This window comes from Ambystoma mexicanum, chromosome 7q (assembly GCF_040938575.1).
Source record: "Ambystoma mexicanum isolate Mex_15411 chromosome 7q, UKY_AmexF1_1, whole genome shotgun sequence".
Classification (NCBI taxonomy): Eukaryota; Metazoa; Chordata; class Amphibia; order Caudata; family Ambystomatidae; genus Ambystoma; species Ambystoma mexicanum.
Window position 1 is genome coordinate 549442130 of NC_090941.1, and position 22452 is coordinate 549464581.

General features: G+C 47.0%; 1 protein-coding gene across 1 annotated transcript in view; it reads left to right on the forward strand.

Annotated features, from left to right (window-relative positions):
* EPSTI1 (epithelial stromal interaction 1) overlaps window positions 1-22452 on the forward strand; it is a 636716-nt gene that overhangs the window by 540021 nt on the left and 74243 nt on the right. The window contains exon 9 of the mRNA XM_069639242.1: window positions 21768-21841. Within this exon, the coding sequence (XP_069495343.1) occupies window positions 21768-21841 (74 nt within the window). The remainder of the gene's footprint in view (window positions 1-21767; window positions 21842-22452) is intronic.

The following is a 22452-nucleotide window of genomic DNA, read 5'->3' on the forward strand; positions in this document are numbered from 1 at the left end:
GCCGATCTGAAGCTGTTTTCTGGAATGAAGGGCTTGATTTTCTTAATTAGAGAAAGTTGGTACCAAGCCATTTGTGTGTCCTTCAAACAGCACATAGCAAAGAAGAGGTGTCTGTCGCTGTCAAACCCAAGGGACTTGATGCAGGTTGCCAGCTGGAGTGTGAAGCCCTTGACGTGCATAGCAGAGAGACAGATCTGGGTGTTCAGTGTTGTGGGTCAGCAGTAGGAATTCAGCCATGGAGGGGTTGAGCATCGGGTAATTACTAGACATCCACTACCGGATCAATGAGAGCCTGTGGATGTCTTTGATGGAGGATATCTTGAAATAGACCTGCGTGCCAACTGCGTATTGATGGGGGTTGTGTAGAGTGAGGATGGTTCCACATGGTTCCATGTAAAGATTGAAGATCACAGGGGAGAGGATGGATACTTGCAGCACTTGGGTAGAATTAGTGATCTGGAGGAAACCATTTGTACAAAATGGTGGCGAGTAGCAAGGTACGATTTGAACCAGCTGAGGACAATCTCACTGCGCCGATGTAGATCGTCGGTGAGTGTGTGGTGGTCTGCTGTGTGAAATGCTGCTGGCAGGTCAAGGAGGACCAGGAAGCAACGATGGCCATCAAGGATTTTAAGGACATCATTGTTCACCTTGATGGTAGCCATTTCTGTGCTGTCCATGCCTGGAGCTACACAAGTGCAAAATACATTCCCAATATGGATCATAACAACCACCCAGACGTGTGTAGCTCGAGACATGGCAGCAGATACAGATTATACCTGCAATAACCGCCGGACAGGACTGTATAGATAATTAATGCATGCACACCTAGCCAGACACACCACTGTCATGATTCCTGCCCCTCATGTCCCCAGCCCTCCAAGATGTCAGGTTGGAGCCAGGCCACGATCACCTACATGGTCCTCAAGGGCCTCTCCATCCCTCCAAAGACCCACTTGGAGTCAGACTTGGCGCTTGTGGCACCAGACTCACTCCCATAGGATAACATTGGGGATTGGACTTGTAGTGCATTGATGGAGAGAAGATGGATGCCCCCACAAATTTGGGTTCCCAGAACTGCATGTGCAGTCTAGTCTTTTAGGTGTGGTTCAACCCAGAGACACCTGGGATACCCAGAGACTATTTAAGCCACGCCCAGGCTGAGAAACATGCTTGGTGTTTTCTGCACCTGCAGCGTGACACTCACTGTGTTCGGATCGGTCTCCAGTAGGCCTGCATCTTTCTTCTGCGCTCAGCTCCTACAAGAACAAGAACACCGTTAGGAACAGCCTCACCTTGCGGCGCTTCTGCCCATCATTCATCGCTCCTTCTGTTCTGCGGGCATCTTCGGCGATGTCATTCCCATCCCGGCACGCCGCTTCCTAAGGAAAGGGGAAAAGAACAGAAAAAAGGCATTAGTAAGCATTCAGCAAATCTTCGCTTATTTTTAAAGACTGTACGAGCTTCAAACGCTTACCTGAATCCCAGCCGCTCTGGGGGAACTCTGTCTCCGGAACTTCTCACCCACCTGCAAGAGGGAAAAGACACTCCAGGTTAGCGTGGAAACATCTAGAGGCGCCGCATACCAAGCTTACTCACCGCATTAACCGGCATCCACGCTGAAAACGTTGTGGCACCTAAAAGACACCGAAAAAGAACTCAGTTAAATACAAATACGAAAGGGTCGCATCGCGCATCGCGCTTTCACTCACCTTCAGCGCTACTCATCTCAGCAGCACGTCGCCATCCCCGGATGCCGGCCATCATCTAAGGAAGGAAAGGAATGAAGTTAGAGAACAGTTCAAAAGACTCATTATACTTACCTGTCAAACTCTTGCCAGTGAAGTAACTAGGCAGCAATGAGCCTGCATCAATCAACGCGCCCCTGCACTGAAAGCAGGATGGAGAGCACACTTTCCAAGAAAACAAGGTGAGCTGTGGATCAAAGGGAAGGGTTGGACCCCGGGGAAGAAGGGGTTCAAGCACACAGAGACAATAGGGAGTTAAACTCTACCAAAGCTGTGTTTCAGGCCCATTCTCCAGTCGAGTAGACTCCAGGGAAGGGTTTGAGGTCGTAAGAGGTCAGAATAGGCTGAGTGACGTCCCCGTGGATACCAGGTGAGCGTTACAGAACACAAAGCCTCACATCAAAATCCACCTGGGAATCATGGAAACGTCAGAAACCGACCAGTTAGCCCACATGTTTGGGCAGCTATGTTCTGAATTACATGCAGCCAGGCAGGAGACCAACACCCTGAGGAGAGAGCTGATAGTAGCCAAAGAACGCACTGATGATTTAAACCGGCAACTTCTCCAGTCACAAGCAAGGCATGCACCATTGCTGGGAAGCGTGCCCTCGATGCCAGCACCATCAGCCAATCCCGTTCAGATATCCCTTCCTGGGGCGTTCCCTTGGCCCCCGCCCAAATGATTTACGGGGGATCCCAAGAGGTTTACAATGATCATGAACCAGTGCCGCCTGCAGTTCCTTTGTAGACCAGAGGCCTTTCCGAATGACCAATCACGGGTCGCTTTTGTGCTATCCTACCTGAGTGATAGCGCTGCAAACTGGTCTGTACCCTTTGTGGCCCAAGACGATCCTTTGCTGCATGACTTCAGGGGCTTTCAGCAGGAGATGGAAAAGCTGTTCGCCCGTCGTACTTATGGGCAGGCATTAGACAACGAACTTCTGTCCCTACGCCAAGGGAATCAAGACCTATTAACATACGTAGCCACGTTCAATAGACTCGTACTTGAAGCAGAATGGCCAGTGGAGAAGAGAGCCACGTTATTTCATCGGGTTTGCGGGGGCAGCTCAAGGATGTTCTTGCACAAGTAGTGAACTCCCTTAAAGACTGCTCAGAATTGATTGAACTTGTTGTTCAACTGGATCATAGGTTGCAGGACCGAAGAGCAGATCGAACCTGATCAGACCCTCACCCTATGTATGTGCGTTCAAAGGACAATATTGCCAGCACAACGCAAGGTTCAGGAGAACCAATGCAAATCGGGGGGGTCAGAGCCCCCTTGACTAAAGCGGAAAGGGATAAAAGTAGACAGCAGCAGTTATGTCTGTACTGTGGAAGGTCAGGTAATTTCCTTAAAGAGTGCCATGTGAAGCCACCGAGGAGGACGGTAGGGGACATGGACAAGGAAGATACCATCAAGGAATCGGAAAACTCCCCAGCCCGGCAAGTGTAGGGGTCCACTTGTCAAGCAAAGAAAGTGAACTACAGACCTCCCATTTTGCACTGTGGTCTTGATCAATCATCAACAACCATCTCGGATGCACGCAGTAAGAGCGTACATTGACAGTGGAGCCGTTGGGAATTACATCGAACAGGATCTTGCGGCAAAGATGGGGTTTCTGTTACGCCCTAAATCAACCACCGACACTGTTACCACTGTCGACAGCACGGAAATAACTTCTGGTCCAGTATCCCAATGCACTGCAGCTTTAACCCTTCTGTGCCAGGATGGACACCAAGAATGTATCGTTTTTGACCTCATTAAGGCACCCCAGTTCCGGTTGATTTTGGGAATGCCATGGTTGGTCGCTCACAATCCTCGAATCGATTGGCGAGCAAAAGAATTGGCCTTTCCTGAGACTTGCGCCCACACATGTTATCGCCAAGAGAAACAACCAATAGACACCAGAACCTCCACGCCCGCGACTGTGGCAATCGGCACCCTACCAAGTGAATACCAGGACTTTCAAGATGTCTTTCAGAAAGAACAGGCTAATACCCTGCCACCGCATAGACCATACGATTGCCACATCGACCTGATACCCGGCGCACAAATCCCTTGTGGGTGAATTTACGCACTCACAGAACCAGAAAACCAGCACCTGAAGGCCTATCTTGACCAATACCTGGCCAACGGGTTCATCCGTCCCTCGAAGTCTCCAGGAGCCAGTCCTCTATTCTTCGTACCGAAAAAGGAGGGGGACCTGAGAACGTGCATCGACTATCGCGCACTGAACCAGATTACCGTAAAAAAATGCTACCCCCTGCCACTGATCCGTGAATTGCTTGATCAAGTCAAAGATGCCCGAATCTACACAAAACTAGACATGAGGGGGGCATATCACCTTGTTCGCGTAAAACAGGGGGACGAATGGAAAACTGCTTTTCGCACCAAATACGGCTTATATGAATATCAAGTAATGCCCTTTGGCCTTTGCAACGCGCCTGCAGCATTTCAATACTTCATGAACGATGTCCTATGGGAATTGATTGATGTCTGTGCTCTAGTGTACATCGATGATATTCTAGTATATTCCGCATCAAAGCAGGACCACGTTAAACACGTCTGATCTGTATTGGAGAAACTCCGTCAACACCAGCTCTACGCCAAGCTCGAAAAGTGCTAATTCCACGTCTCTGAGGTGGAATTCCTGGCCTTTATTCTCAGCCCGAATGGAATCCGAATGGATGTACACAAGGTAGATGCTATCCTGAACTGGCCATCCCCAAATTCATTCAAAGGGGGTCAAAGTATGCTGGGTTTTGCAAACTTCTACCGCCGGTTCATCCCAGGATTTTCGCAAATCGCGCATCCCATCACGTCATTGCTAAGGAAAAGCAACAAAAAGTTCCAGTGGACAACAGAAGCCGAGGAAGCTTTCCAGGAACTCAAAGCAAGATTCACATCTGCCCCAATCTTACGCCACCCTCGCCCTGTTCTCCCATACCTGGTGGAAACGGACACCTCAAGCATGGCTATGGGAGCCGTCCTCTCACAAAAGGTCCCCGAAAACGGGACAGTTACACCCTGTTGCCTTCTGGTCGCATAAATTCACACCCCCTGAACTCAATTACGCTATCACAGACAAAGACCTCCTGACCATTAAGTCAGCCTTTAAGGCATGGCGGCACTACCTCTTGGGCGCCAGACACACAATCACGGTAATAACTGACCCCCGGAACCTCCAGTACCTAAAAACGGCAAAGGCCCAATCAACACGACAACTATGTTGGGCTCTTTTTTTGCTGAATATGGCTATGGGATTACATTTCGACCAGGGGTGAAAAAAGGGAAGGCCGATGCCCTTTCCCGTATGGGGGTGGAAGAGCAAGTGTATCAGACCCCTGACCCAATAGCAATCATCCCGAGTGACAAGCTCCTAGGAATCACAGCAACCATAACTCAGAAAGAATTACATGAAGAAATCCAAAACCTAATGAGTCCGGAGCAATTACATGCGTGGAGTGCAGAAGGAGAACATTACATGATAAAAGATCAGTTGCCCTACTTCAGGAATCGTTTATTCTTACCAAACCAAGAACTACGAGAACAAGTCATGTCCGGTTATCATGATTCCTTGATCCAGGGCCACCCCGGAATCGCTAAAACCCTAGCCAAGGTAAAACCAAATTATTGGTGACCCACGTAGCGTAAAGACATTATCCAATTCATCCTATCTTGTGGAGTGTGTGCTCAAAACAAGTCATCCAAGCAGAAACCGGCTGGGCTATTGCAACCATTGGAAATCCCACCAGCACCTTGGCACACTTTGTCCCTTGATTTTATTACTGACTTACCACCCAGTCAAGGGTTTAACACTATTCTTGTGGTCGTGGACCTATTTTCAAAAATGGCACATTTTATTCCTCTTAAGGGGCTCCCAAATGCTTCCACTCTGGCAAAGGTATTTCTTGAGGGCATCGTACGGCTCCATGGGTTTCCTTCAGTTTTGGTCTCAGACCGAGGTACTTAATTCGTATCTAACTTCTGGAGAAAATGCTGCTCTATGGCCCAGATCGACATCCGGCTATCCACCAGTCACCATCCCCAAACGGATGGTCAAACTAAGAGGACAAATCAGACGCTCGAGCAGTATCTGCGTTGCATGTTACACCAAGCTGACGGAAGCTGGTTCGACCTATTATGGATAGCTGAATATGCTTATAATAATTCCCTACACACCAGCACTGGGCAGACACCCTTTTATACCATGTATGGCAGGCACCCACGTACTTCTGAGTTGGACGTTCCTACAACCCCGGAAATGTGTAACGCTCACCTGATTCCCGTAGAGGCGCCGGTCTTGACTGGGCGTATACCGTATCTTCAAAGGTGATGTGTAACACACGGCTGGCTCTTTGGGCTGGACCTCTGTGCACTGTATGTCTGACTCGAAGGGTAAGATGTCTGCAGATAGAAAATATGGGATTAATGAACTGGGTTATTGAATGTCTCTCTCTTCTTCCCTTTCTCTTCTCCTGTAGAACCCCAAAGGTTAACGCTCTCACCTTAGGTAAGTGAACGCCGTGCTCTCCATCTGCCTCGGGGCAGGGTGCTGTAACCAGTTTCTTCACTGGATAAGGGGAGCAGGCCTCTTGACTTCAGAGGACTGCTGTCCGTCGTTTACTGCACGAACGGTAAGTTTCGAGTAATTCTAATGTCTTTAAAAGTCTTTAGTAATGATGTCTCTTGTTTTTGCAGGGTTCCGGCGATGGCGGATGACGGGCTGAAGTGAGTTGAAGATGGAACCTGTGTGATGAATGGAAGCGCCTGGAAGCACGTAAGTAAGCGCTTGTTGCCTGCTTCACAATGCGCTCTAATTGTCTTTTTATTTTGCAGGTACAAGTTCGGAGCGGCTGCAGGGTGCCGGAATACCCACTGGGTTAGATGTGGAAAGGAGTAATGGCACGTGAGTATTAAAGTTCTCCAATGTCTTTAAACGCACCTTTGTTTTGTCTTTCAGATGCGGGACCGTTCTTGCTCGCCAATCGATCAGAGGATTGTGTTTCTCTAACCAAGGTATTCCTAGAATAATCTGAAACTGAGGAGCCTTGATCACATCGAACACGATCTTCTCATGGTGTCCATCTTGACTTACTGGCGTCACTTCTTGAGTGGTATGCGTTACTGGTCCGGAGGCTATCTCCGTTCCATCCACCGTAGTAATGACGTCCTTTACAGCCTTGGGACAAAGAGTTAGATTCATCCTCAAAACCATTTCATGATCCACATAATTGCCGATGGCACCGCTGTCGACGTAAGCTTCAATTGCATGTAATCGATCCGGATTATCAGGGCTAATGAGGACCATAGGTATCACGAAATGCGAGGTCACGGAACTGGTTTTCACGCTCGGCAAGAGGACCTCTATTCTTGTCGGGCGAGGTCGTTTCCCTGCTCAGAGTTTGTAACTTTGGTAACTGCAGCTCCTACTGCCTTCTTGGCAGGTTTCACCGGACAGTCTCGAAGAAAGTGCCCTGAGTTTCCGCAATAGAGGCATAATTGCAACTGTTTTCTCCTTTCCCGCTCCTTTTGTGTTAGAGGACCTTTCAGGCCCCCTATTTGCATGGGTTCCCCGGAGTCTACTCCTTTGGAAGGAGTTGGCGGTTTGGAAAATACTCGAGCATCAAACTTGGAACGATCGGCCTTCCTGTTCTGCAGTCTGTGATCTATTTGAACGACTAAGTCTATATAGTCCGAACAATCTTGTGGGGGATTCACTACTTGGGCTAACACATCTTTGAGCTCTCCACGTGGACCTCTATAAAACAGCGTAATCCTTTTGTCCTCAGGCCATTGAGTTTCCACTATCAGTCTGTTGAAAGACGCAATATAAGCCAAAAGGTCTTGATTACCTTGTCGCAACGAAAGAAGCTCATTGTCCAAGGCCTGCCCTTGTGAATGTCTTGCGAACAGTTTTTCCATACTGAGCTGAAAAGCTTGAAAATCATGGAGGACCGGATCATCTTGATTTACTAGAGGGATCGACCAGTCTGCCGCATTGCCACTAAGGTACGAAAGCACGAAAGCTACTTTAGCTTGATCAGTTGGAAAGGCTGCTGGCCGGCATAAGAAATGCAACCGGCACTGATTGATAAATACTGCAAATCTCTTTGGGTCACCAGAAAATCGTTCGGGCGGAGCCAGAGGTACATTCCCAGGTAGGTTGATCTGCACTGGATTCATAGAGGATGTAGAAGGAAGATTTCCCCCAGATGCGGGTAACGGGGTCTGTCCGGCTTGTGACTGTAGCAATTGTCTAGCGAGATCATCTGTTCGCTCCTTGGAAATAATCAGTTCCCTTCTTAGAGCGTTTGTTTCCTGACGGGCTGCATGCACTTCTGCCCTTAGTTCCCCAAGTAACTGGGCTAGCTGGTCGGTATCCGAGGTTTCCATAGCGCCTGGACGGGAGTTTTGCGGTAGGCTTTGCGTTCTGTAACGCTCACCTGATTCCCGTAGAGGCGCCGGTCTTGACTGGGCGTATACCGTATCTTCAAAGGTGATGTGTAACACACGGCTGGCTCTTTGGGCTGGACCTCTGTGCACTGTATGTCTGACTCGAAGGGTAAGATGTCTGCAGATAGAAAATATGGGATTAATGAACTGGGTTATTGAATGTCTCTCTCTTCTTCCCTTTCTCTTCTCCTGTAGAACCCCAAAGGTTAACGCTCTCACCTTAGGTAAGTGAACGCCGTGCTCTCCATCTGCCTCGGGGCAGGGTGCTGTAACCAGTTTCTTCACTGGATAAGGGGAGCAGGCCTCTTGACTTCAGAGGACTGCTGTCCGTCGTTTACTGCACGAACGGTAAGTTTCGAGTAATTCTAATGTCTTTAAAAGTCTTTAGTAATGATGTCTCTTGTTTTTGCAGGGTTCCGGCGATGGCGGATGACGGGCTGAAGTGAGTTGAAGATGGAGCCCGTGTGATGAATGGAAGCGCCTGGAAGCACGTAAGTAAGCGCTTGTTGCCTGCTTCACGATGCGCTCTAACTGTCTTTTTATTTTGCAGGTACAAGTTCGGAGCGGCTGCAGGGTGCCGGAATACCCACTGGGTTAGATGTGGAAAGGAGTAATGGCACGTGAGTATTAAAGTTCTCCAATGTCTTTAAACGCACCTTTGTTTTGTCTTTCAGATACGGGATGCAGCGCCAAAGGCCTCCGGAGCGTGCGAAGAGCTGGTAAGCTTTTGTCTTTCAGATGCCGGAATGCAGTGCGAAGACCTCCGGAGCGCACGAAGAGTAGGTAAGCCTTTGTCTTTCAGATGCCGGAATGCAGCGCGAGGCGTTGGTGACAGCCGATGGACCAGGTAAGTGAAGCGCTGTCACTGAAGACCGTAATGCTAACCTGTTCTTTCTTGTCTTTAAGGTGTTGCTGAAGACTGGATTCAGGATGGTAAGCCTTTTTCCTTAGGCCCAGCATCAGATGCAGAAGACACGATGAGCGTTCTGCTGCAGAGGATGCAGAATAACGCAAAGCAAGATTCATCCATCGGGTGTGGTTTAAATAGCCTCCTGTAGTGCTTAGGTGTCTCCTTCCACAGCCACGCCTAGGTAAGAAAAGAGTTCCTGCTTTCCAGAAGAGTTCCAGTGTTCTGAACCTAGGGAGTGGCTCCTGCCCCACCCAACAGGAAAAGTAGTTCCAAACAGAAGAGGATCAGAGGCTCAACTGGCAGGCAAGTAAGCAGCATGGTCTGCTGCAGGTAAGTCCACCCAAGCATTATGAGCCCGGCCCTTCCAACGCTGGGACTGGGCATATTTATGAGCCTGGTGCCACTGGCGCCAGGACTGGGTCCAAAAGGTCCCAATTGGGACTGGTTGGCACTCGGAACCTGGGTTATGGATCTGCTTCCAAGGGAGTTGGGAAAACCCTGACCTTTTGGAAGCAGAGATCATGACAAAATGCCAGCAGTCAAAACCTTGCACACGACCATTTCTCAAACCTTTAAAAGGGCAGCTGAACACCTACTTCAAGCTAAGAATCGCCAAAAGAATTTTGCTGATCAACACCAAGCAAAGGCTCCCAACTACCAAGTGGGAGACAAAGTCTGGCTGGCATTAAACAGGTGTCCATTAAAGGAACCCGAACTTTCCGTCCAAGATACCTGGGTCCATTCACTGTCACCTCCGTGATAAATCCTGTGGCGGTCAGACTAGCTCTGCCGTCAAACATGCAGATTCATCCTGTGTTCCACGTGTCTCTCCTTAAACCTGTTCAACCTGGGACCCGGGTAGCAACGCCAACGCAGCCAGTAGTAGTCGCCGGGGAGCCAGAATTCGAAGTCAAGGAGATCCTGGATTCAAAGTACGTTAGATCCAAATTATACCACTTAGTAGACCAAAGGGGTATGGTCCACAAGACGGGACATGGGAGCCTTGTGAGTACATCCATGCACCTCGCTTGCTTAGATGATTTAATCAAAACCATCCAAACAAACCAGGACCAGACAGAAGAGCCACCTTGAGAGGGGCTTTGGGGGGGAGTGCTGTCATGATTCCTGCCCCTCATGTCCCCAGCCCACCAAGATGTCAGGCTGGAGACAGGCCAAAATCACCTACATGGCCCTCAAGGGCCTCTCCATCCCTCCAAAAACCCACTTGGAGTCAGACTTGGCGCTTGTGGCACCAGACTCACTCAATCCCATAGGATAACATTGGGGATTGGACTTGTAGTGCATTGATGGGGACAAGATGGATGCCCCCACATATTTCGGTTCCCAGAACTGCATGTGCAGTCTAGTCTTTTGGGTGTGGTTCAGCCCAGAGACACCTGGGATACCCAGAGACTATTTAAGCCACGCCCAGGCTGAGAAACATGCTTTGTGTTTTCTGCACCTGCAGGGTGACACTCACCGTGTTCGGATCAGTCTCCAGTATGCCTGCATCTTTCTTCTGCGCTCAGCTCCTGCAAGAACAAGAACACTGTTAGGAACAGCCTTACCTTGCGGCGCTTCTGCCCATCATAACTTCTCACCCATCTGCAAGAGGGAAAAGACACTCCGGGTTAGTGTGGAAACATCTAGAGGCGCCGCATACCACGCTTACTCATTGCATTTCTTCTTCATAACTGGCATCCATGCTGAAAACGTCACGGCACCTTAAAGACACAGAAAAAGAACACAAATACGAAAGGGTCACATCGCAAATCACGCTCTCACTCACCTTCAGCGCTACTCATCTCAGCAGCACGTCGCCATCCCCGGACGCCAGCCATCATCTAAGGAAGGAAAGGAACGAAGTTAGAGAACAGTTCAAAAGACTCATTATACTTACCTTTCGGACTCTTGCCAGTGAAGTAACTAGGCAGCAACGAGCCTGCATCAATCAACACGCCCCTGCGCTGAAAGCAGGACAGAGAGCACACTTTCCAAGAAAACAAGGTGAGCTGTGGATCAAAGGGAAGGGTTGGACCCCGGGGAAGAAGAGGTTCAAGCACACAGAGACAATAGGGAGTTAAACTCTACCAATCCTGTGTTTCGGGCCCAGTCTCCAGTCGAGTAGACTCCAGGGAAGGGGTCGAGGTCGTAGGAGGTCAGAACAGGCTGAGTGACGTCCCCATGGATACCAGGTGAGCGTTACAACCACACGTACATCACCCTTTATAAACCTTGCTCCCACTATGAAAATCTGTTTGCAAAGCACACACACTCAAACACCCCATTATACAGTCACACACTCCTTACTGGAAGACACATACTAAGCAACCTCATTAGGCAACCCACATACACTGAGAGAAATATACACACATTCAACAGTTCTATTCCCCTAACGAATCTAATGCTTCACTACACCTTCTTTAAGTATTAGTTCAGTAACATTACTATGGCTAAAGCAAACCTTGTCAAGTAGTGGTGTAATGTGAGCTAATGTGCAGGTTGTGGTGTGATAGAATTTCATTAGATTGAATGTTGATAGTGGCCATAGTTTTGGCATTCCCAATGTTTTACCTTTCTAGAAGTTCTAACGTTAACTCTTTAAAAAAAAGCAATATAAAGTGTATAGTGTAGGGTGACACTAGTCGCCCTATAGTTAAGGCGAAACTTATCCATAAGAAATGTGAAACCTCTGTGTCTAATAGAATGTGAGCCGTAGGACTGACCTGCATGAAATTTTACAAAAACAATGACCGAGACCCCCACAACTGGAAAAATGTCATGCAAATCCATGTCACGATTCAAAAGATAGAAACGTCATAAAAGGGTGTTTTTTGTCACTTTTCCATGCAAATGACCAATGTTTGCTGAAAAGCACAGACCCCATCTCTGGGCGAATTTGCACCAAATAAGAAACAATTTGGACACAAAGCGCCCAAATCCTTTGTTTGGCGTAAATCCTTCCAGTAGTATTTTTTTTTCTCAATTTTTTTATTTGGTCTAGAGTGGGGTGCCCCTGTACCCAAAAAGACAGTTTATCTCCCATGATGCATTGCAGGTGCCAAGGCTTTTCATTTCTGAAAACCACCATTGTACAATTTGAGATCTGGATTTGTCTTTGGAAACTGCCTTAAAATGATATAAGGGTATAAGTAGGGTAGATTGTAGACTAGGAAGCATGTGGGCAGGGTGAGAAAGAATGATATGTGAAGGTTTAGGGTTTGGGGATAGTGTATTTATTTTCTGAGTGTTTCTCCGAGATCTCGATTCATTTGGAATGGCAAAAAAAGAGTAAATATTTCAAAACTATAATGTATTGAGATGTGGCAATCAATGTGATTGCTAGTTAGGTGAAGAGGAGTATTTTAAGTAAATTTAGGAAGCAATCAGTGTTTTTCATATTAAAATAAAGAAAAAAACAAGGATTGCTTCCTAAATTAAATGAACATGCTTACAAGGGTAGTATTAGGGGCCATTAGTGTTTCAGGGTGTCAAATTTGCTTATAAAGCTTATATTTGTTTAATTACATTGAAATGTAAGTATGCAACATACGATTGAGTGAAGTCGATGCATGCTTTCTATATTGTATGTTTTTTATGGATAAGCATTTCACATGATTTAACAGTGAAGATCTCGATATTCTCCGGACGTCAGCAAGGAAGATCTCAACATCACTGCAAATCCCTCTTCTTTCCCACATTACCTAATAAGTAATCCTACCTGAACATCTATGTTCCTCTTCCTCGTCCGAGTACCCATTAATGATCTTACTTTTTCCCCACATCCCTCTTCCCCGTCAGTCCACCACTAACCCCACTTCACTCTTCCCCATCAGTCCCCCACTACCCCACCTCACTCCTCCTCATCACAGCCCCTCATTACTCTGACCTCACTCTTCCTTGTCACTGTCTGCCACTGCCCCACCTTTCTCTTCCTTGTCACAGTGCCCCACCGCCTCACCTCTCTTCCTCGCCACAATATCCTATTAACACCATTCCCCTCTTCCTCATCTGTCCCCCACAAACCCCACCCCACTCTTCCTTGTCACAGTCCCGCTACCCCACCTCCCTCTTCCCCATCAGTCCATCACTACCCACACCTCACTCTCCCTCATCACATTGCGCAACTGGCCTCACCTCAATCTTCCTCATCACAGTACCCCAATAGTCATCTCGAACATTGCTGCCACATTCCTCTTCCTTGTCCGATTATTGTGATGATCCTTTGGATGGTGTCACTTCTCCCCAGGAGGGAGTCCCTTTCCATGAGGCTAGGGTGGTGAGGCTGCTAACCAATAGCCCCTATAAGGGTGGTTACAAGGACCTCATGGGGAGGAACTTCCCTTCTAGGGATAAGGACGACTAGCTTGGGTGCAACCCGTTGTATAACATCACACCCCCACATGCCTTAGCCCTCCCCGTCTCAAACCACTATATTGAAAGTAAATTGATGTATTTCTATGGTACTAAGGGTACAACTAAGACAGAAAGTACTAGGGAGAAGAAGAGCACAGAAAACAACAGGATAACTGACTGTCCTAGTACTGAGACGAGGTGGCTCACAGGAAGCATGAGGAATGCCAAGGAGCCATTGACAACAGGTGTTGATGTTACGCTCGGGCGGAGTAAGCCCCATAAAATAGAGAGAGAAGGAGGACTTGAAGTATTTGCCTTCCCTCCACGTCGGAGAGCCCGGGAGTTTCGAGCACTCAACTCGAAGAGAGGGCACTGCAGAGGATGGCAGCGAGTAGCTGAGGGAATCCGTGATGGGTGCTGCGTCGGTAGGACCAAGCACAGCGGGGAAGCAGGTGTGGAGGTGGACAGCATGGTCCCCGAATAGTGCAGAGACTGCAAATAGCCACAACACTCTAAGCCACTGCAGAGAAGCAGTGAAGAAGCTGACGCCCGCAGGAAGTGGGAAGGGGATCAACCCCATTCCTTGGAGAGACCAGTGCCATGCGGGCAATTCCCAGGAGGTAACAGGAAGCACGGGTGGACCGGTAGAGACATGGGGGCGGGGGGAGTAAAGAGATCTCCACTTCATGCCGGGGCAAGCGTGAGGCGGGTCAGAGGGCCATCAAGGGTCTGGGACCCAACAGAAGGGAAGAGTGCATCCGAGGAAATATTCCTCATAACAGTGCAGAGATAAGCCCACTGACCACCAGAGAAGGGTCTGGCTGGGACCCGAACAGGAGAGAAGAGTGGATCTGAGGAAATCTTCCTCGTATCAGTGGTAAATATAAGCCCACTGACCAACACAGAAGGGTCTGGGACCCCAATATAAAACTTTGTTTATCCTGTGAAAGAATACCAATATAGAACCCAAGTTGTAAAAGAACTCTCAAACACCAGGAGAAGGGAGTTATTTTCCTGGTGAGAAAACTGAATCATTTCAAGTACTTTGACGAGACACCAGGGGAAGGGAGTCGTTCCCCCGGGCCTTTTTGTGAACTGTATTGAAAAGTGCAGACAAGTACCAGGAGAAGGGAGACTTTCTCCTGGTCCAGAAGGTTGACTGTGCAGAGTGCTGGAACTACCAGCCAGGGGAAGGGTGTCATTCTCCCTGGCATTTGTTTACAAGAGGACATTTTGGGAACACCACCCGTATACCAGGAGAAGGTAGTCATTCTCCTGGAGAAGGAACTTTCTGTTAGATTGCTACAAGCCAGGGGAAGGGAGTCGTTCCCCCTTGCACCTTGTTGCAAGATAACAGTTTGGGAATGTCAGCCATATACCAGGAAAGGGGAGTCATGCTCTTGGAGAAGGAACTTTCTGTTGGATTAAATTAGTCTTTAGTTGTAGTGTAAGGGATCGAAGTAGGTTGTGACACATGACAGCGAACGTTCATTTGGACAGACATTTTGACAGATCCTTAATTATTAGTTTGAGGCGGGGAAACCCCTCTTGGAGATGGTGATAGTTTACATCAATAAAGGTCTATAGCAACAAACATGCAACCCTAATGTCAGCTTCCTTCTTCGACAACCTTACAGTATCTAATTATTTATCCTACATTTACTGTAACCTCTCTCTTCCTCGTTCTAGTACCAAATAGCAATCCATGTCATTTCTGCCAGATCTCACTTCCTCATTCCTGTACTCAATGGTAATCTTATCTTTACCACAACATTCCTCTTCCCCATCCCACTACCCAATAGTAGTCTTACCTTTACCCCCACATCCCTCTTCCACGTCCCTCTTCCTTGTCCGAGTCCCCTAATCACCCCACCTCACTCTTCCTCGTCACAGTCCCCCACTACCTCACCTCACCCTTCCCTGTTAGTGTCCCAATAGTAATCTCTAGCATTACCCAGACAACCCTCTTCCTCATCCAAGTACACCATTAGTGATCATTCTTATCTAGTGGCAAAAAAGATGAAATACTTGATAAACCCGATGTTGCGTGGCTGAAGAAAAAGTTTGATGACATAACTGAGTCATATTATTTATCATTCAGTGAAATGCTTTAATTAAGGGACAGTTAGGGTGATTAAGTTCAGTGCAAACCCTCGAAAGTTTGAAAACCTGTGAAAAAACTTTAGTCGAAGTGACGTGCAGATTTAATGCGAAGTGACGTGCAGTTGCATACCCCACCCGAGGAGCAGGAGCTCCACTGAGTAGGTCCCCACCCTGCAGGAGCAGCGGGCCTACAAAGGAGAAGCTTACTTGAACCCCGAGCACATCCTGGTAAGCGCTGCCACATCGCGTTACTTTTGCAAATGTGCAATTTCAACTTTCCATTATTGCACACGGGCGCTCATGGAAGCCCTGCAATGAAAATCCAGTGACCAGTACAAAATCTGCCAAAAGGAGCACTTTTTGTGCCTTTTACCCCCATCCAGGTACACGAGGTACCAAACACCTCCAAAATGGCCGTTCGTTTTTGCCTGTAGCTTGCTTTGTCTAACCAGGCTCCTAGCAGTAGTCAGTGCCCTCTGCCGATTGGCTACTGAACCCTCTTCATTGCCATTGGCTGCCGGCAGGCGAAGCCGGCCGACGAGCTCCAAGGCCCAAGGAATCAAGGCTGGTGCCTGTTGTATGCCGTGATTGCTGTTAGCCAGACCCTCTGGATCACCTTCAAAGGTAACATTTCTAACCCTCCCCAGCTGCCGCACTGTACCGAGTGACCTCACCTTTGCAACGTGCTACGGGCCGACCCAACGTTGTGAAACTTGCATATCCGAACTATTAATCTGTGCACATATGTGCAACCCATTGCCACTAGAAATGATAGCCTACGCTACCTGATTGTTATCTGATTGCTCCTACCAAGTCTAAAGCCTCGAGACATGCGCTCCTCCACCCTTACTCAATACGTCCCATTCACTGCCAACTGTGCGTGCACAATCCCCCGCTACTATCTCATCTAGTGCTCCTCAAAACCTAAGCGTTCCGCTGATTTACTGCTCCCGATTTTCGACTCACTGTGCCTGCTATCTGTCACATTCTGTCAACGCTTACTCTGTGCCTCATATGGCACCTATTGCGTGATTTATATGAATGCCCAATGCTTCTTGTACTCCATCAGCAAAACTTAACAGGCCCACTTTTGCATTGCCCTAGCATAGTCGAATTTGCCCACTTGTGCTTTCTATCTGCAAAACTGAAGCTACCTATTGCTGTATTCTAGTAGCAAAGTTGATTAGTGGGGACCACTTTGTTGGCAATAGTGCACTGTATAAATGTCCTTTAACATATATACAATGTTATCTCTGCATCCCAACTATACTGCCTCACCCGAATCCTGTTGTTTCCAGGCATTCTTGCCAATCTGCCTCATTTGAATCTAGGTGTTGATACATGCATTCTTGCCAATCTGCCTCATTTGAATCTAGGTATTTATTGATGCATTTCTGCCTCTTCGCCTCAGTTGAATCTAGGTGTTGATATGCACATTCCTGCCAAACCGCCTAATCCTGATGCTAGGCATCTATCTTGCATCTATCTTGCACCTCTGCCAAACTACCTCTACTTAATTTACTTAATTTTAGGTGCACTCCTTCGCATCTCAGCCAAATTGCCTCATTCTGTCTCTAGTTGCTTACTCCTGCAACTCAGTTTAACCACATTAGCTTGCGGTTATTATCTAGTATGTGTCTATTCACCACCTACCTGCTGGCCCACATCCTGGTTAGCATTAATAGTGCACCACTTACTAAGATGGCTCCACAACTACTTAATTTGCCAGCCTTACCTACACTCAATAACCAAGTACCTCATTTAGCCTTAAATGACCCTCAGAGCCAGGCTAGCCAAAATCCATGAGCCCCTGGCCCGCTCACTGCCCAACACACAAAACTGTAGAACATAACCAGTCCGACCGAATCTCGCCACACAAATCGGTAACCTTTCACAAAAACTCCATTCTACACCCTCTCTTAATTCCTTCAACTTGGGCACTCCCGAACTCCCACAGGACAAGCGCCATACTACCACCTCAGAAAAGAGAAACTCCACTCCCAATAACACAGTCAGCCCTAAGATCAAGGGAGCTTTGATCAACGCCAGATCGTTGGTAGCTCATGCTTTAGAAATCGCAGACTTAATACTGACAGAAGAGCTTGACTTCCTCGCCATCACCGAAACTTGGCTACACCCAGCAGCAGGCCCTATGCTCATGCTGGCTATCCCTGACAATTACACCATCCAGAGACAAGACCGTCCCAACTTGAGAGGAGGTGCTGTCGCCATCATCCATAAGTGCAGTCTTACCTTGAGACTAGCCCCCACTATAGATACCCCCTCTTGTGAAACACTAGCAGTCAAAATACCTCTCACAAACACCCAAACTCTTAACATCTATTTGATCTACCGCCCACCAGGCTCCATTGGTTCCTTCGATGAAGACCTTAACTCTATTCTAGCTAGCAACCTTAAGAGCTCCACCCAAGCACTCACCCTAGGAGACTTCAACTTGAGCTACAATGACCCGGAAGACCTTCCTGCCAGCATTATAGCCAACACTCTCACTGAATTAGGCTTCGCGCAAAGATGCACTTTACCAACACATTCAAAAGGCAGAATACTCGACTAGGTGGCCGACCACAACTGCCTAGCGAATATCACAAATATCTCACCTCTAGCTTGGACTGACCACCATTTAATATCATTTATGCTCTCTACCGATAGACCACCACCTCAGCCCACTATCAAGGCCCCACCTACCCTCACCAGAAACAAGAAAAATATGACGGCAGAAATACGTATCCCTAATATACTCCCCACTCTCAATACATTGTCAGACGACCTAGACCCTGAGTCCCTGGTCGAAGAATATAACAAGATTATGGCCACTTCACTGGAACGTATCGCCCCCCCCCCTTAAACTCAGATCCAGTAAACCAAAAACGCACCTCAACAAATGGTATACTCCATTCCTCAAAAACCTAAGACAGCAAAAAGGAAGCTGTGAGGCCATTTGGAAAAAATACTCTTCAGACTCAAACAAACTCAAACTCTCCAAACTAACTACACTGTACAAAAAAGAAATTTACTTGGCCAAACATACTTCATTTGACTCTCGCATATCCCAAGCCAAATCTAATATGAAAGAACTTTTTTCAATCCTTAAAGAAATAGAAACCCCTACTTGCACTAAATATAAAAGTTGACGCTCAGCAATTCAAAATGCCCTAGCAAATAAGATTGTGACTCTTCAAAGTAAAATCTCCAACAAAAGAGTGTCCCTAAATAACACTCCCAACTTAAAAATCCATGATAAACCCATGCCCACTGACTTAGCCCGCTTCCAATTTGCCAAAGTCAATATTCTGGAAGTGGAAAAAATCATCCTATCTCTGAAACCGCCCAATTGCCAGGGAGACTTATGCCCTGCTCAGCTCATCAAAGATGCTGCCCGGGACCTCTCCCCTTTTATCACAAAATTGATCAATGCCTCCTTCGTCACTGGATCCGTCCCTACTAACTTAAAACAATCCTGGGTACTCCCATTATTGAAAAAACCCACTCTAGACCCTGCCATACCCACCAACTACCGACCCATAACAACCGTTCCTTTCCTACTAAAAATTCTGGACAAGGTTGTCTATGTACAAATACAGAAGCACTTGGAAGAACACAACCTCCTAGGATCTAGACAATCCGGTTTCCGGCCCCAACATGGGACCGAAACCGCTCTCATTGACTTGAAAGCCCAGATCGATTCGCTCAGAGACAATGGGCAAGCCGCCTTACTCCTTCTCCTTGACCTATCTGCAGCCTTCGATCTGGTCGATCACTCTGTCCTATGTTCACACCTCCACACTGCAGCCCACTTCTCAACGGAGGCCATCACGTGGATTACATCCTTCCTTAATGGTAGGACCATGAGGGTCTTTTCTCCCACAGCTGCAGCAGACCTCACACCTATCACCTGCGGTGGCCCTCAGGGCTCCTGTGTCTCCCCCACACTATACAACATATTTACCAAGCCCCGTTTCTATGATCTGGATCATCTCGGTATCACCTACACCAACTACGCAGATGATACTCAGATCCTCCTTCCGCTTTCTGGAGATTATGGAAAGGATTTGGCCTTGTTAAATAGGGTGTACATCATCATCAGGCATGGATGGTCAATAAGGGACTATGCCTGAATGATGATAAAACAGAACTCATCATCTTAGGCACTGCACTCAACATAAGAAAACTCGGCCTGGCCTACAATTCCTTTATGATTGAGGGTAACAACATCAAAGTCAGACAGGAGGTTAAAACCTTGGGATTCTATCTTGACTCCAATTTTTCCTTCAAAAGACAAGTGAGCTCCCTTGCATCTTCTACGGCTTATACTTGCAAATTAATCCGCGCAGCCAAACCCTTCCTGTCGGACTCCAGCTGCCTGACACTCGCCAGAGCCCTTATTCTGTCTCGCCTTGACTACTGCAACGCCCTATACCTGGGATCTACCAAGGCTACCACTAGTAAACTGCAAACCCTTCAGAACAATTTTCTCAGAGCAGCCTAGGGCATTTCTAGAAGGGAACACATCACAAATCTCAGTCAACAGAACAATTGGCTCTCAACCAAAGATTACATTCTTTTAAAAACGGCATCACTTACTCATAAGTCTCTGAACAATGCTGCCCCAACTTACCTGATCAACAGATTTCACCGGCAGGCCTCATCAAGACCCACCAGAACTGCTTACAAAAATTGTCTATCGGTTCCCCACTACAAGCGGGCCACTATAGGGGGCAACAGCTTCCCAGTAAAAGCTGCTTTGCTTTGGAATTCCTTGCCACCTAACCTTAGAATTGACATCCTCTACCAGAATTTCCGCTCACTGGTAGTCTCCTGGTTGAAACTTGAGACCCGCTAAGACTTTGTTGTGCCAGAGCCGCCAGCACAATCTGTAACCACGTGTGCCTCCTGATTACCTGCCTGCGTGCCTTCTTGTTTACCTGTATATAATGGTCTGCAAGCCTACCACTGACTTGTATATAACAATGGTGTATTTTATTCCTGCATTATGTATATTCTCTGTACTGTAACTAAGCTTCGAAAATTCTTGTAAAGGCTGCGCCCTGATACCCCCGGGTACGCTCGCGCATTATAAATAATAAAACAAACAAACAAACAAAACCCCTGAAATTCAGCAGGAGTTGGAAGCTACACCATCTTAACTATGAGGCCCCCATTGCGCAGCCTCAAAGCACATGGTCGACATGACATATGCCATCACTTTGAACATGTCAGATACCATCAGTGATGACATATAAGAAATCATTTAGGACACCACCTAAGACCTCCTCAATGACCTTCAAGGTAAATACCAGCCGGAGGGAAACCTTTGTGGCTATATTTGATATATAGAGTGCATGCCAGCACAGATGCGCAATATTCCATGTCTTTTATCAAGGTCCAAACGTTTAAGCATTGTAAATAATGGTAGGATAACTACAGAAAGCTGGTCTTGCTAATAGAAATCCAATAATATTTCAGATGCAATACAGCGGGTGTCTGCAAAGTTTGGTCGCCAGAGGGTTTACATTGCAACTTTCGCTAGCCCTACCCATCATAGGCAATGGTAAGAGATCATGGAAGTCATAGTCCAAAGCATGTAGCAAAATGCAGGCTTCAGACTCTTGCACTAAAACGATTACATTACAACTTTCTTCCATTCAGAACATTAGTTACTCTAGTCTTGATAACCCTGTTCCTTCGCAGCATAAACGTGTTTTTCAACATGGTTTACCTTTGCAGGCCACCAGTCCTAACCTTTACCATTTGACATGGGCAAGGCATATCTTTTGATTTGTTATACTGAAAGTAAGTAGTCTGATATATGAAGATGCGATTATTTTGGAAACTTTCTTCTCAAGTATATTGTAATTTTGGTGGTCTGGTGCAAAGAACTGTACTGGCCAAATAACGTTTCTTTTCATAAGAGACGGTTTTGAGAACAGTGTGATAAAGGTACTAGAGTATCTCATCATGATGAACAATCATTAAGTGCAGAGTAACTGTTCTGTGTAAGAATACCATGGTTGTAAATGGACTGTATTTTTAAATGCAAACTCCAATCAAGCTGGCAGGTGGGAAACAAAGCTATGTGATTTTTGCATGTTAGAGTTATCTAGAGATGTACGGTTTTGCTTAACGCTTTTGTTGGATAAAAAGCTAATAGACTTACGTTTTGTGCTACTTCCAGAGCGAATTGTTAGAATTCAAACGAAAACAAGACGAAAAAGACAAAATGAAAACTCGCCAAAGTGAACAAAGGAGGTAAACCATTTTGTTGAAATGTATTGGAAAATTGTAAACCATTTAACAACCTTGCATGGTTAGAATAGAATTTGAAGTAGCAGCTACCGAGAGTGACTCCAAATAACTCTGGGAGATAGTAGCAAAGATCCCATGGTACAATAGGGTCTTAACTGGATTGGAGGTTACGTTGTCTGATCAGGTTTTCACTGGCTCATTTCCAAAATATATATTGGAAGCCATCCACTGTTCAAGATTTTGAATGGGTGCTTCCATTGAGGAGCTCAAATCTTGCCCCACGTCTTGCACGGGGCTTTTTTTACCACACCCAGATATTTATTTTTTGTAGAGGAAGTGATGCAAGCAATTCAATCTCAAGCCACTCACCCGGCCCAGTTGGAATTCCTGCAGACTTGTTTCAGGATCTAATAGAGGTTTGGGGACCGTTATTAACAACTCTATTTAACGCATTCATTAGCACCCAAACTGTACCTACTACTTGGTGAAGGGCTACCTTTGTTGCGAGTTTCAAAAAGGGTGACTGATCTCTGCCAACATCATAAAGACCTATCTCCCTTTTGAACTGCAAATTTAAGATCTTTGGCAGAGGCCTGCTCTCTAAGTTGGAACAG